This window comes from Egretta garzetta, unplaced genomic scaffold (assembly GCF_000687185.1).
Source record: "Egretta garzetta isolate BGI_Z169 unplaced genomic scaffold, ASM68718v1 scaffold397, whole genome shotgun sequence".
NCBI lineage: Eukaryota > Metazoa > Chordata > Aves > Pelecaniformes > Ardeidae > Egretta > Egretta garzetta.
The window spans coordinates 610,770-625,894 of record NW_009260493.1 but is presented as its reverse complement, the minus strand read 5'-3'; the positions used below and the strand labels follow the sequence as shown (position 1 = coordinate 625,894).

General features: G+C 39.9%; 1 protein-coding gene across 1 annotated transcript in view; it reads left to right on the top strand.

The window, feature by feature from the left end:
• The window catches only part of RGS17 (regulator of G protein signaling 17), a 31,385-nt gene that overhangs the window by 14,579 nt on the left and 1,681 nt on the right, over positions 1 to 15,125 (top strand). The window contains exons 3-4 of the mRNA XM_009644286.2: positions 10,984 to 11,073; positions 12,987 to 13,221. Of these exons, the coding sequence (XP_009642581.2) occupies positions 10,984 to 11,073; positions 12,987 to 13,221 (325 nt within the window). The remainder of the gene's footprint in view (positions 1 to 10,983; positions 11,074 to 12,986; positions 13,222 to 15,125) is intronic.

Below are 15,125 nucleotides of genomic sequence, written 5' to 3'. Positions count from 1 at the left end.
TTTAAATCAGCCACACAAGAACAGAGGAGGAAAGCAAGTTCAGCAAGACTGTCCATTAAAAGGACCAGTTTCCTTTCACATATCTTTTAGCCTGCATTGACCTTGAGAGCATTTCCCTCCTTCACCCTGAAGTCATCCTGAAATGCAAATATCATTACATTTTTTTTAAGTAGCCCCCCAAAATATTCTTCAGTCACAGTCTTTCTTTAAATCTGATTGTAGTAAATGTGTTGGTTGTGGCACTGGTGGCCACACCTGGAGTACTGTGTCCAGTTCTGGACTCTTCATCACAACAGACCTAGACATACTGGAGACAGTCCAGCAAAGGGCCACTTTGGGGACTGGAGCATCTCTCCTATGAGGAAAGGCTAAGAGAGCTGCGACTGTTCCACCTGGAGAAGAGAAGGCTCAGGGGGATCTTATCAATGTGTATAAATACCTGAAAGGAAGTTATGAAGAAGACGGAGCCAGGCTCTTTTCAGTGGTGCCCAGTGACAGGACCAGAGGCACGTGAAACACAGGCGGTTCCCTCTGAACATCAGGAAATGCTTTTTCACTGTGAGGGTGACCAGGCACTGGCACAGCTTGCCCAGGGAGGTTGTGGAGTCTTCCTCCTTGGAGATACTCAAAACCCATCTGGACATGATCCTAGGCAGCCTGCTCTAAGTGGCTCTGCTTGAGCGGGGGGTGGGGACGGTGGGGGTGGACAAGGTGACCTCCGGAGATCTGCCTTTTCCGTCCCCAACCATTCTGTCATTCTGTGTTTCTGCGATTCTGTGTTCATCTTGGCAAAGACTAAGCTCAGATCTCAGGTGTCTGCAAAATGTTTCTGGATATATTTGTGGGTGTCTTAGGAGAACGACCCTTTTGTCAGGGGGTTTCCAGCAGGTTAGTTTTTCCACTACCAGTCCACTTCTGAACATTTTCTAGAAGAAGAAAGAATTGGTATAAAAATGACATCAAAGATCACATTGCAAATAGCACTCTGTGATGGAAGATGCATTGACACGTGGATTTTTGATTCTACAAGGCTTTGCTTTCAAATTCTTCATGGGGTCCAAAAGGAAAATGCAGAGTTTGGACAAATTCGAAGGCTTGTCTGCCAAATGTGTACTGAATTCAACTTTTATGGAAAATACAGCAGGAGAATATAACTCATGGCTTTAAAAAGAGACTGTTAGTCTGACTGTCCCTTATGAACAGCAAAGGTTACCAGATTTTAGATCTATTCCATTTTAAATCGTCGAATATATAGGAAAGGGAATAGAGTGGAACACTGCAGATTTGCTGAAACCTGCTTTACTGAGCACATCCCTCTATGACTTACTTCAGCTTAGCATTCATATTTCAGTAAGGATGATCTACCTTCACAGTGGCATGTGGGATGCAATTTAATAACCTTATGTAATGATCTTACATAAACTCCAAAATCTTGGCCAAGACTTCCCATTAACAAAGAGATGATTATACTCTTAAGCACTAGATCACTTGGGTTCAATTTTGCTTTTACTCAAGCTGAGGAGTAGCACAACATAAGTAAGACTACCAGGACAGAGCTAAATGTCTTAATTGACTAGACCTTAATAGCCTGAGATGCTCCAGATATCTTAAGCCTTAATTTCCACCAATCTCCTTTTTCTTTTATGGTTTATAGTTGAATCTGTAATGACTTTGACCAATTACGCTGAATCCAGCACAGTATTAAGAAAGCAGTGCAATTGAAAAGCAGTAAGAAATTCAGCCTGCTCTCCCCCACCTTCAAAGTATGGCAAAACCATACAAACTCAGGTGAACTGAGAAGTTTCTTATTTTTCACGGGGAAGTTCACAGCTCTGAACAATGATGAGCTGGCCTTATCATAAGTCTTTGAACAAAAGAATTCACAGACCTTAGTCGAGGTTTTCACAAGGAAGAAAGGTAGGACCCTGTTAGTCCCTAGTGGGTTTAAGTGTATTTCCTTCTAAACAATCAAATATCTCACAGGGCTAAAAGCTATTCCTTCCCACAGAAAAGCCTAAATAGCACTCGCTGCAAGAACAGCCCTATGGAACAAAGACAGGAGAATTTTCGGTGATTCCTGCAGCCCCCCCCTTGATTGCTGCTGCAGCCTAGGTATCAGAAATGCGGCAGTGAATGGGCCAGGATACCTGTGCATAGGCACAGAAGGTTTTGACCACATCTCTCTATTCCTATGCCCACACACTCTGCAGCCATACCATCGATGTCGCTCTCCTAGAAGCCTCAAGACTGGTTTAGGAAAGCAAGGATACTTCAAAATAACCCAGAAAACAAATGCAGGGTTTGCTGTGCTTTAGGATTTTGATGCTCTAAGGCATTGCTCTTCAAGCTTCTCTCCACAGTTCTTAGTAAAAACATGATTCTGAGTGAAAGGTGGGGCTGCTCTCTGCTTGCAGGACTTGGAGAAATGAGGTTCTAATAAATTCCAGGTATCATGAAGTTAAGAGTTATTGCTGCTGGATTTCACATTGAACTACTTTCTTGTTAGAAAACCTCTTTTCTTGTAATCAGAAAGCTTACTGGGAAAAATATCTACTATGATAGAATGTAATTTTTCTGAAGAGCTTTTTAAGATTAAGCATAGTATTTCATTTAAACCTATTATTTGGTAACATTAACTAGAATTACTTACAAAAGACTAGTTAGAATAACGGCTACTAACAACGAATGAAACCAATGCAACTGATTGTTTCACTTTAAAATTTAATGATAATTATTTTTAAAACCATCAAAACAAATTATGACTTTTCATTAATCTTAAACTTTCCCACAAACACTATTTTGTGGAAAATCCTATTCAGAAGTAAATTATCTTTAAGTGTCAAATCTGCCTAGAACACAGACTTGGTTCCAGTCAGCTGCATTCGCTATAAAACCCCAGTGGAAGGGCCTGCGAAACAGCTTCTGCACCCATCCTGGGCAGCAAAAATCAGACCAGAAAATTTCCACCTTGAGCTTCCCCTTGGCCCTCAGGATTTATGGTATGCAGAAAGGTGCATATGGGAGCCAAAAGCCTGCCTGCATTTACTATTACTGGATCCTGAGCAGACATTAAGCTTTTCAGTTGAAAGCACATTCACGGCACACGCAAGTGCCCGACCGTCTGTTAACAGACCGCTTCTCAGCTGCATGCTCTTCAAACAAAGAGATGGAAAAAAGGGAAAAAATCCGAAGTACACCACACTACAACATAGCAAACTGAATTGAGGGGAAAAAAATAGCACCAAGGAAAACTGGAAAGGAAGAAATTAAATGTTTTCTAGCCATTGGAAGAGACAACGCACCTGTTTTTACCATTTGTTTCATTTTTATTTTACTTTTTGTGACCTGTGTCACAAAAAAAAGGCCAGTTATCGCTGTGGCTTTTATGGTTAGAGGCCAAAATGATGAGACCACAGTGTAAGCTGAGCAAAGAGCTGGGAGGTTTGTGACTCCACATTCCTTCCCCCATCTTTGGGGGACTCCAAGTTCCTTCCCCCATAAGCTTTGAAATATTGGAGGGTTTTTGCTGTAATACAAAATCTCCAGGATGCTAACCTTGCAAATACTTGCATTATTTAAAACAAAACAAAACATTTTGGGGGGGCATGTTTTCTTCTATGTGGTAAGGCTCGCAGAATCAGACTTCAAGTTTATAAATTCTCCTTGAGAACACTTTTTTTTTTCCGCTCTAAAACATCCGAGTCCAAGCTGGAGTCTATACTTGTTTGTTTTTTTCTTTTAAAAAGAGTTTGGATTATACATGTCTCTTGCACCATCTTTTCACCTAAGGCAAATGTAACTCTGGCACTCGGGAAACTTAGCACCACAGGTACCTGGACTTTTTGAAAGGGGTTTATAGTTTCAGTGGACGCTGCCAAGTAGGCTGATTACGGCCTTATGGTAATTGTTGGCTTTTCCCCAACAGACTGCTTTCCTGTGTCAGTCCACTAAAATCTCCATCGTTTAGTTTTAAGCACAAGGCAATTTGTTTTTTCCTGAGAGAAGGATGTAGCTATTTTTCACTAAAATTCTAACTTGTTTTAAGTATAAAATTTTACATCCTACATTTCTTTACTGAATTCAGTGAAGATCTGTAAATCTTACCTCATTAGAGAACTAGGACGGACGCTAATTCCAAAAAGAAATCCTTCACATTTTTTTGACGTTTCTTCTTTGGAACAAAAATTACCATGTTCTGCTGGCTGAGTTAAGACCAGATTCTGATCAATTTAAGTAAATGACTCCAAAGGCTCTTGACCACCGTTCCCCTCCAAAGTTTCTCACAGACAACCAAGGCAGACATATGGAAATACCAAGTTGTCAATTTTTACTGTTTCACATCTTTCTATAGATGAACCGCACATCACTTATGCTGGCCTTGCAGACCCCCAGGGGTCCACGCAAGCCTCCGCTCAAGAATTCATTTAGTGCCACTAATTTAGCTGAAGTTTGCTCTGCATTTCTGTGCTTTCCATATACTGGTATTGCTACAACACTCTCAGTGCTTTAGTTTGTCTTGCTGTTCTTACAAGGAGATAAATTCTCAGAGGTCAGAGATAAGAGCCCACAACGCACGGCTTTGATGGCTGATGCATTCCCTTCCTCTCTAATACAACCATGGGCCTGAAGGTTATAATGCAAGTTTATCTGAGCCTATGAAAATATCTAGGGTGAGGCGCCACTTCCTCATAAAAATCACAACTCTAGCTCTAGTTTTTCTCAGAATAATTATTCTGGACATTATTCACTTAAAGTAACAAAATGCAAATTCTTTTCCTAACTTTGATAGAAGCAGTTTTTTACCCTTTACTCAGCTTAAAAAAAAAAATCCTTGGATACTATTGTTCATGTAACATTTAATTCTCATAGATGATCTCTATTTTTGTGCCATTAAAAGGGAGATAGAAGATAGCATTACTAACTGGACTCTAAGTGATTTTGAGATTGACATAGGTGTATTATTGTTCATGAATGGATCATAAAAATATTGCAGTTATTTTTCATTATTATTGCTTTGTAAAGTATAGCAAAATCATCATGCTCCTCTGTTCATAAAATAACACAGCCCTGACTAGTTCTCCTTGCCATCAGGCTTAAATATTCCAGTTGTCAGAAAAACAAGGTGTCAGTAAATAATTTTATCTTTGGTTTCATAAAAGAAATCAGAGTGCCAGTATAGTTGTCTGTTATGATTATCATACATACAGCATATGGGGACTACATGCATCTCTGACTTCTACCAGAGCCCTGCCTCAGCATGTAGGAGTGAACTTGTGAACAGAACTGTGCAAACAAGTGATTTCTCAGTGACTGACTGTTGAACCACAGTACTGAAGACAGCCTGCTCAGATTGAATGACAATCAGAAATGAAAACGATACCAGCATGCACTTTTTCTGCATCCAAATTAAAACCAGGAAAAATATGATGTTGTTCATATAACATGTTTTAAGCCAGACACTTACAATAAAAGTAATCAAATAGCTTGGAGACCTGCAGGGGCACAACCACTTTGTATTGAAGAGTGAAGGTATTTACCCAGCTGGTGAAAGATCTAGGGTTGGCGCCCACATATGTCTCACAGTTTTCAAAACCACCTTCCCCTAACATCAGGAAAAATCATTTATCATATGCTCTTGTTTTCAGGCTCTCCCCTCAATAGCGTATAAAGTATTGTACTTTATGTAACATGCTTAAAAGTATTCATTACACAATGATTTGCCATTAAGAGTCTCCTCTTTCTGTCTTGTGTAGTCAGTATTCCATTATTTTCACCAAAGTGGAAAAGCTTCAGCAGAACAGCTTGAAAGACATCTACCCAACCACAGTCCCACAGGAAGGCTGTTTCAGATCCTGAATGAGTGCGCTAACTGGCTTGTTTAAAGGAGGGCTTTTCCTCCTCCAAACAACCCTGAAAAAATATTTCCTATCTGAATCTATTTGGTAAATGCAACCTGTGTTTGTCAACATTTTAGGTGAATGGCCATTTTGCATCATCTACTAGTGGAATTTTAAAATCACGATTAAATATTGACCTCTTGTGGATTTTGGGGGGGAGGGAGTTGTAGTTTTTCAGGAAAGCCTCCACTTAATCTACATCTACTATTTCACCATTATTTGAGTTATGGCAGTCCTGCCTGTAGCTTGCTTGCGCTGTGAGCTGGACTCCAGCATCAAAAATATCCTTCTTGCCTTTTGGACCCAAGACCTAAAAATATTTTGTCTCTTGATCTGATAATAATAAAAATTCCTAGGGGTAGGAATAGGGTGAAGAGGGGTGCCAGTGAGATATGCACTCATACTCTACTGGGTAGATCAGTGACAGAAACATGCCATGTTTCCAGAGCATCTTAACTGAATATGGATTTTAATCTGAAAACCAAATTCTGCCTTTAGATTATGTATGTGCATCTGACTTCATGTGGCCTTTGGGCTGGAATAAGGACGGGTTTTGTGTTACAGCGGTGGCTAGAGGGTTCGTGGCCCTGCTGTGTGACATACACAGATTCAGCCTAAAATGTAATCGTTGCCCTGCAGGGCCTAGCGTCTACAAACTTCAGCCAAGAGGTAGGAATTGAGCACAGATCTCCTGAATGGCAACCCAGAAGCCTACCAATTGCTTCACAATGTCCCAGTTTGATTTCTACTCCTTATCTTCATGGCAGCACAAAGAACACCACTAAGGCCAGATTGTCACGTTGTCCTCAGTGCCAGGGATAACTGCAAAATACTGTGATGATATACTGCATATGATGCACACAGCTGAGGAAATACCTGAGTGAATAGTAACTGGTGTTAGCCATGCATGGGCAGAATATTAATCTTACCCCCTGCCACAATGGCATAGTTTTCTTGCCACAGTGATAAGAGTAATTTCACTGATTTACCAGATTTAAGATACTGGTACATGAGAATCTGACCCTCGGGAAGCAATTAGAGACCATTTGTTTACTGGATATACAGAGAATGAAAGATCAGGTCCAAGCTCTAAATGATTTTCAGTTTCTTATTGGCAGTAGAAGGGCAGCAGGAGGGATGCTAAGCAACTTTAAAAAAGGGCTAAAACCACTGGCTGGAAACACCTGGAGGAAGAGTCAGTGAGATTTTTTTCTCTTAAATTAGTCCAACTCTCTTGATTATCTTACCCAATTAACTTGGCTTTTTTAACTTACCATGCACCAGTGGCCTGCAATACTTATTTAGCTAAGTAATTACTCAACAGAACAATTATTTAATTGCTGAACATGAATATTAACAGCCAAATAACAGTAGCTAAACAAATAAAGATTGGTTTTCTGAATCCCAGTAGTTCCTCCAAAAACATATCAGGTAGGAACCTTGTACGTGGTAATTTGTTCGATTTATATACTTCTTCAAGTAGTCCCTGGTCATTAACATTTTTACTTACAAAGTCTGTGAAGTTGCAAAATAGAAATGCACTCACTCCAAACAGAAATTGCTCACAATAATACTGTTGCAGTAGTTTAAGAAACTATCATTTTTGCAGAAGTCAGGAAGCCAAGATATATTTGAAAGGTGCATGGAGGTGAAACCGCTTGGGTTTACTGAAGTACTTTTTACCATACTCTGCAGAGCAATAAAATCAGCATAAAAGTGGGCAGAACAAACCTTCCACTGGAACAGAAGACAAACCAGTGCTTGTGCTTTCCACTTAAACTCTGCCTTTGGACACCCCAAACTCTCTCTTTTTAAGGCATTAGTAGTTTTGTTGTGCTTTTATGATGGGTAATTTGCATCTCTAAATTTTAAAGACATCTGCTGGGTGTTCTCCAACTAATAAATAATAATGCACCATATCTGTTAATTTACATCAGATGTCTCTAGAACATTTCCCTTTCATTTAACTACTTTCTGAGAAGGCATATCAGCAATTTCCTCTTCTTAAAGCCTTAATTAAGAAAGATCATTTTGTTAATCTTTATCCTGTTACTTTCACTCTGCTTAGTTTTACACTATACAGCGTAATTCTTCCAACATAATCAGCTAGCTTCCATGATGGAATAAAGTATCAAGGACACCAGCTCCAGGTATGCAGGGTGCCTTTGCTGCTGAGGACTGCTTTAATTCCACAGAGAAACATGAACAGACAGGGTATCTTCAACTGAAGATAGCAACATAGTAAATAGCAATGCAGTGGTGTCATTTTGAGGTAAAAGGTAGCAATCTGTTAATGTGATCAGAGTTATTTAAAGGCTGCTTTCAAATTAGCTTTGCAGTCACAAATGTGTAAATATTTAATTTTTTTTCTAAGCAAACATGAACCAGTTCCTTGAGTGAAAACAGAACGTGTCTGAATTGAATGCACTTCTGTATAAAAACGATGGTTTCTTTCACAGGAAAAACATATCAAAAGTAATGTATCCGATGGAACTCCAGCCTTGACAGATGTAGATAAATAAAAGTTGAAATGTAGTGCTAGTGTTTGTCACTGGAAACGTAATGCAGAATTTAGGCCAAGATGTATTATAAATTTAGCACAGTTTTAAAGACAATACCTATACTTGAGAAATTGTCCCAACCACGTATAACACTTCTTTCTTTAGAGTCTTCCCTGTTTTGCAACTCTGACTAACTTCAGCCATTGAACTCCAGCTATGAATGGTGAGATGAAGGAATTACGGCCAAGCGTGTACCTCACATTGTCACACTAGTATAGATACCAGAAAATGGGATGCTACATTCTGGGCCCACCATCTGAACTTTTTACTGGGATGCAGTCTTGCAGAAAATCAAAAGGAATAGGGCCTATCCTTTACTTCTTTGCTAAAAAAGTGCAATGAAGTCAACGTGGCTTTCTTGTCTGTTTTCCTATTTCTCTCTCTTACCACTCACTTCTTGTATTCCACCTTCATCAGCCCATGTTGGTTTTCCTAAGTTTAGCGGACATTTTGCATGAGCAAAACACACAGTATTTGATCCCAGTCATCAAATTAAATTAGCATTGTAGATTAACTGCTCTCAGATGAGTCACCTTCTACTTCCAGTAAGACTCTGCATCCAAACCTTGGATGTCGACTGCCCGGCAAGCAAATTATCTCAGTACAGCTTAGCCGCTGCTCATGTGGTGAAGGAAAGAAAATGGGCAGCTTCATTCTCTTTTGGACAGACTTGGGTGAACATCCTGTTACATTCCTAACCTACACAAGCTGTTTTCCATGGTATTACTCTTCCATGGAACCAAAGGACACTCAGTTCTCTGCACCCAGCAGAGAAGACAAATGCTGCTCTACCTACGGACTGCAAAGGAGGGAGGGAGGGAGGGCGAGAGAGAAGCTTTGTGCCTTCCCTGCTTCTCCCTCACCCCAACTTTGTGCTCCGGCCAGATGCAAGGTGACCCTAAGCAGTTACACGTGTGGACTTAAAGATTACAAGACAGAAAGTGGATGGTCCCTTTTTTTTCTCCTCCTGTATACGGAACTCCCATTGGCTTTCCTGGGTGCTCCCTCTATAGACTGATGAGCAACAGGTCAGAGGAGACGGAAAGGCTTTTTACCTGCCAACCCCAGAGTTCAGGATGTGTTGTTTCTCCTGCAGCAGTTGATGACACCCTAACACCTTAGCAGCACTGGAGCTGCATTCCCACGCTGTAACAGGGGAAGCAGGACCAAGGGCCTGAACTAAGGTCTTGGCAGGTAAGTGAAGGAGCAACCAGTATCAAACAGCTTTGTTTGAAAGTGTACGTCTTTGTAATGTTTAAGTCTTAATATGTGCTCTGCTTTACCTGGGAGCTTAAACTTCCAGTTTTCAGAAGAGTATTTGAGATCACCTATGTACTCTGCCAAACGCTTGAAAAAATGTTGAAGAAACACAGAGGGGCTAGAAAGAAAGGTTATTTGTGCTAAAAATGTCTCAAAGCTGGGATTTATTCTTAAAGCTGAGCAGAAGTTATTCAGATTAGTGGGGGAGGGAGCAGTTTTATGTTACCAACATATTTTTGTATATGGCCACATAGGATGACTGAGAGCATCACTGTATGGTGAATACTCAATATTCAAAATATGAGCTCTCTTGGGGTCGGGAGGGGGGATTTTTTGCTTGATTGCTTGTTTTCTCTCAATTGGACACATAGGTAACACCTGAGAAAGGGAAATCTCCATTTCCTTACTACATTCCACTTCTTAAGCTTAATTATTGGAACCATATTTCCTATATGAATACTTATGTCATTGAAAACGTGCTTTATTTCAGTAGTTATCAGGAATTGTGGTTTTTCTGGCAATACCATGTTCCAGAACATTCATAGAGAGCACACATAGAGAAAGTCACTACCACTAAAGCAAATCCAATAAAAAATATATTTACAGAAAAATAAGTGATGCTAGTTACCAGCTCAGAAAAGAAGGAAAAAAAAATAAAAACATCTTTACATAAAGGAAGTCTTTATTTTCCTTGCTTGTGGTAATGTGAGGGTAATGGATGCCTTTCTGTTGAGAGGCCAGTAAGTTTTACTTTTTAGAATGAAAACGAAGTTTAGGTCAAAGGAGGAAATCATAAGGAGCTGCCACACTCTAAGTTCTATATCTGAGCCATCTACTGCCACCGTATCCTGGAGAGAAAAAAGGGAACTTTCATTAAGAATGAACAACCATCCAGAACTGGGGGGACACCAAAGCCTCATCAATGTCCAATTCAGAAATTCTCATCCCCCCCTACCCTTATTGTTACTAATATTCTCAATTTACTAAATGAAATCACTCCAAAAGTGACCTCTAAGTCTGTATCCATCTTTCAGTGGATAAACTGTGAGCTCATAAAAAAATTACACAGGCTAATAGCAACTGTTAGTTAATATTCGTCAGAATTAAGGGGAAAAGTCATCAAAAATTCCTCTCCAAAACTTTAGAGGCAAGAGTGAAAAATGACACTTTACATAGGTTTATATCTTTTAAAAGTTTGCATTACTATAGTCATTGTTTTAAATTAACTTTCTCTAGACAAAATAAAGTGTTGTACTACATTGCAGCCTCACTGTTAGGAATGAAGATAGAGGAGACAATGCAGGAAGGCCAACACATACGACCAAAATGGAGAGTATCCAAGTCATAGAAGAATGGTAAGTTGGTCAAACTGTTGTCTAGTAAATGTTTTTAATTTGCCTATAACTACTATCAAGAATTGCCTTGGATTTTATGCTTCAGAAATGTTCTTTCAGTTACTTTTCCTCCACAAAACTCTGTACAAAAAGAAGCAAAATCTGTCCTGACAATGAAATGCCAGCAGAGACATCCATAAGTCAGGCTTACTTATGATTTTTTATTTGTGGGGAAAAATTGTGGGGAGGAATGGGAGGTGCATGGATGGTTCCATAGACCTGGGGGTCTCTACAAGAAGCCTCTGCTACCCATGGGATCATTTTCTTCTGATTATCCAGACAAGGAGAAAAACTAATGGGCACAAGTATACTTCATAGTCAGATTTTTAGCATGGCTACCATTCATAAAACAGCGTGGACTATGGTTTCACTGGAATTAACCAAGGAAACACATACCTTGAAAACAGACTAATGCGCACTGAAATCTCTGAGCTTCTATTTCTGTCTAAAGCTTGGGCCCATATTTACTGTGTTGGGAAAAATGCTAACCTGTCAGTGGCCTTGAGTTCTCTAATCCCATAAAAAGTAAATTAAAAATTAACTTGAGAGGATATGATTGATGGTAAAAGCAACTCAAATGACTCATTGTCTTCCTTGCTACTCATGGTCATTTATGAGAGGACAATGTCAGAAATTTCCACAAAATACTGTAGCAAAGAGAGCTTCCCAATAGACCATGAGGGAGCACAGGTTGCTTGTCAGCTCCATCCACCTCAGCAGGTTCTTTTCACTCTCCTCAGAGAGAGGACCTTTCACCTTCAAATCTGTATGTTTAGACTTTTTGGTTCAGATTACAATTATTTTGATGGATCTTTTAAGTCTTAAACACTTTCTCATTTATTAGATCTTTCAGACGGCTGAAAAGCTATCACAAATAGCTTCCCATCATCCAGTCTGCCTTGCATGCAGAGTAGGAGTTGACAAATGGACTTGAAGATAAATATCACTTACTGTGCAACATGATTACAGAGAAGCTATTAACAACATCTAGTAAAGCTCGTGTTGGATCCTATCAAGAAGGGGAGGGTGAACACTCAGAACTAAGTTTGAAATCATATTTAATTGTTGTTAAGTAACCTGGAGCATTACCTTCTCAAGCTATTCGTTGGTACATTTATGGGTTAGTGACGCAATTTAATCTTCTGATCACTTATCCAGTGCATCCCCTGTTACAAGCCATGAATAGTTTCCTTCAGAAAATGGCAATAAGGACTTTTTCCTGTTTCTTCTCTATCTGGTTTTGCCAGCAACATCCATCACATCTTGTGCCAATAGATCATCATTCAGGTCAATAGCACCAAACAGAGGGAAGCTTAGCAACCCTTAGGTACAAGCGCCGAGGAATATGCTAATTTAAAAGCTCTCTGAATTACTATTTTGTTAGGCCTCATTAGTATGCTCTTGGCTGCCAGGAGCCTTTTGTTTTTCTTGTCCTTCCTGAACCAAATCATGTGGCAGCCAGTGATTGGCCAAACACCATCAGAAGCAGGCAGAGACATCAGGTGTCATCTAAACCCCTCATGAAAGAGAGTCTATTGCCAGCTCCCTGTTATCACATCTCCTTTAATCGCAGAGGCAGGAATTCAGTGCTGTTGTGGGATTTTGTCTTTGAGTTTGATGGCTAACAACACTAGTAGAAAACTTGTAGAAAGCCAAGTGCATGTCTCATAACATTAAGCACGTTCAGTGGGCTATTGAGATAATGAATGCACAAGTGAAGAGTGAACAAAATCCCCCTGTCACTGCTGAAGCCTTGTTGCTTCCAGTTTTCACTCGGGACTCAAGTGCAGTTGAAAGGACAAATTTTGGATGAATGTATGAAAACACAGTTACAAAAATAGAAGCATATTTGTAATGATACTTTTCTTTTGCAGCCAAAACCCTACTGCAGATGAAATTTTGTCTTGGGCTCAGAATTTTGACAAGATGATGAAAACACCAGCTGGGAGGAACCTTTTCAGAGAGTTTCTTCGAACAGAGTATAGTGAGGAGAACCTGCTTTTCTGGCTTGCATGTGAAGATCTAAAGAAGGAACAGAACAAGAAAGTTATTGAAGAAAAAGCACGACTTATATATGAAGATTATATTTCTATACTATCACCAAAAGAGGTACAGCTGTAAATGTTACATTTGCATTTTCTCTTCTTCCAGAGCAGAAATGTTATACCCAGGATTGCCAGATAGGGTCTGAAAGTCTGCCTGACCTGTCAGATGAAAGTCTTAATATAGACATTAAATCAGGAAAGGAAGGGACAGAAAAAGTAGAGACATGGGTGCCGGGCCACTTAGCATCACTGGCCCCAACACCTCACAGCTCTCAATGAGACTCAAGAAACTCCAGTAAGAGAAAGCTGAGAAATAGCTATGCTTCTTTAGTAATGCCACATGCCTGCCAGAGAGAGGAAGTAAGTCATGCAAATGGGTTTCTGGAGAAAAGGCACCAAAATCAAGGAATTTAAATCAGAATCATTATAGATTTGTCTGCTGCAACAGCTGTCTGGGAGAAAATCCAAATTTGCACTGGTTATTCCTATGTGAGAATCCAGGAATGGAGACTGCATATTTTCTCTTAATGAAGGGTATGATAATATCTAGGAAAATATACAAGATTTTCTTCAACCCTTAAACTGAAATAGCCAAATTCTGAAATAATCTTCACCTGGAGTAAAGAAAAAACATCCCCTATCAAACCAAGGTTTGGAATAGATATATATGTATAAGCACTATAGAAGAGTCTTTCTTAGGCCATGTCACATACCTTTAGCTCATGTGCCTTGTCTCTGTGCACTGCATCTGACTTTCTACTCAACAGCGTTATGCTAATTTATGCTCACTGTGGACCTTGCTTCCTACATTTTACTTCTGCACTGCATTCAGTAATAATTTGCAACTTCATTCATATGAATGAAGCCAACGGCGATTTATAGCTCCATTATCTTCTCTTGTGCCACACTGTATACTTTTGCTTTGGAGTGAGATAACTGCCAGTACAGCAAGCTAATAATGAGTTTTTCACATAAAATCTCTAGTATGTATATATGTGCTGAATGCTCAGTCGTCTTTTTAAGCTAAGATCAACCAGCAGTTAAAATTCAAACACTACGTGTTGTTTGACTTAGGGTTTAACAAAGCTACTCACAAAATTGATGCAGTGGATATGTGCGGATGTCATCAATCCAGTTGCTCCTGCCCCTTCTGGAAATCTTATGAGTCAAACAAGAACTGTCTGCAATGCTTTAGATCAGCACAGGAGCTGAAAAGTTCTTGTTCATCCAGGCATCCCATTCCAGATGTTATCTTCCGGCATAAGAGCTGAAATATTTAGCATCACTTCTTCAGGGATTAAGTTATTGAGGCAGAACGTCTTAGTGTTCTTAACAGATAACTTCTATTCATCTGTTTAGCAAGGAAATACCTTTAGTAATTCCAACTGGTTTTGCCATCTGGCTTTAGCGAGTCACTGAAAAGCTACAATGTAAATTAATAGCTCCATAATTATTCTTTTTTCATTCTATAAGTGCAATTAACTTTTACTATATTCAATGGCACAAAACCCCAACATCCTGCCAAATTTGAGCTTTTTTATCCCAGCTATTATATCTGCTAATGAAGAACCAATTAGCTAGCTGCACAAACTGGTTTTTTTGCTAAGATACATGCGTGTGCGTGTATGTCGGGGGAAGAACAGCTTATATCTTAGCGTGCCATTTCTGTGCTACAGAAATGCAATGGTCTAGGATTGAAATCTATTCAAATAAATTCCAAAGACGCGTGGCTGCAACACGCCTTCTCAAAGCTACCGTAACACTGCACCCCTGCACGCTGTTGTGTCCAGCTACGTTAGCGAGACAGTGAATTCAATCAGAAAAATGCCTGGCCTGAAAAGCAGCCCAGAAAAGAAATGCCACTTTCAGACAGATCGACTCCTCAACTCAGCTAGCTGGGGGGCTGCCCAGACACCACAAGGGAGGGGGAGCACTGGGGTGGGGAAGCGGGGAGGCTGCCCATGGCAG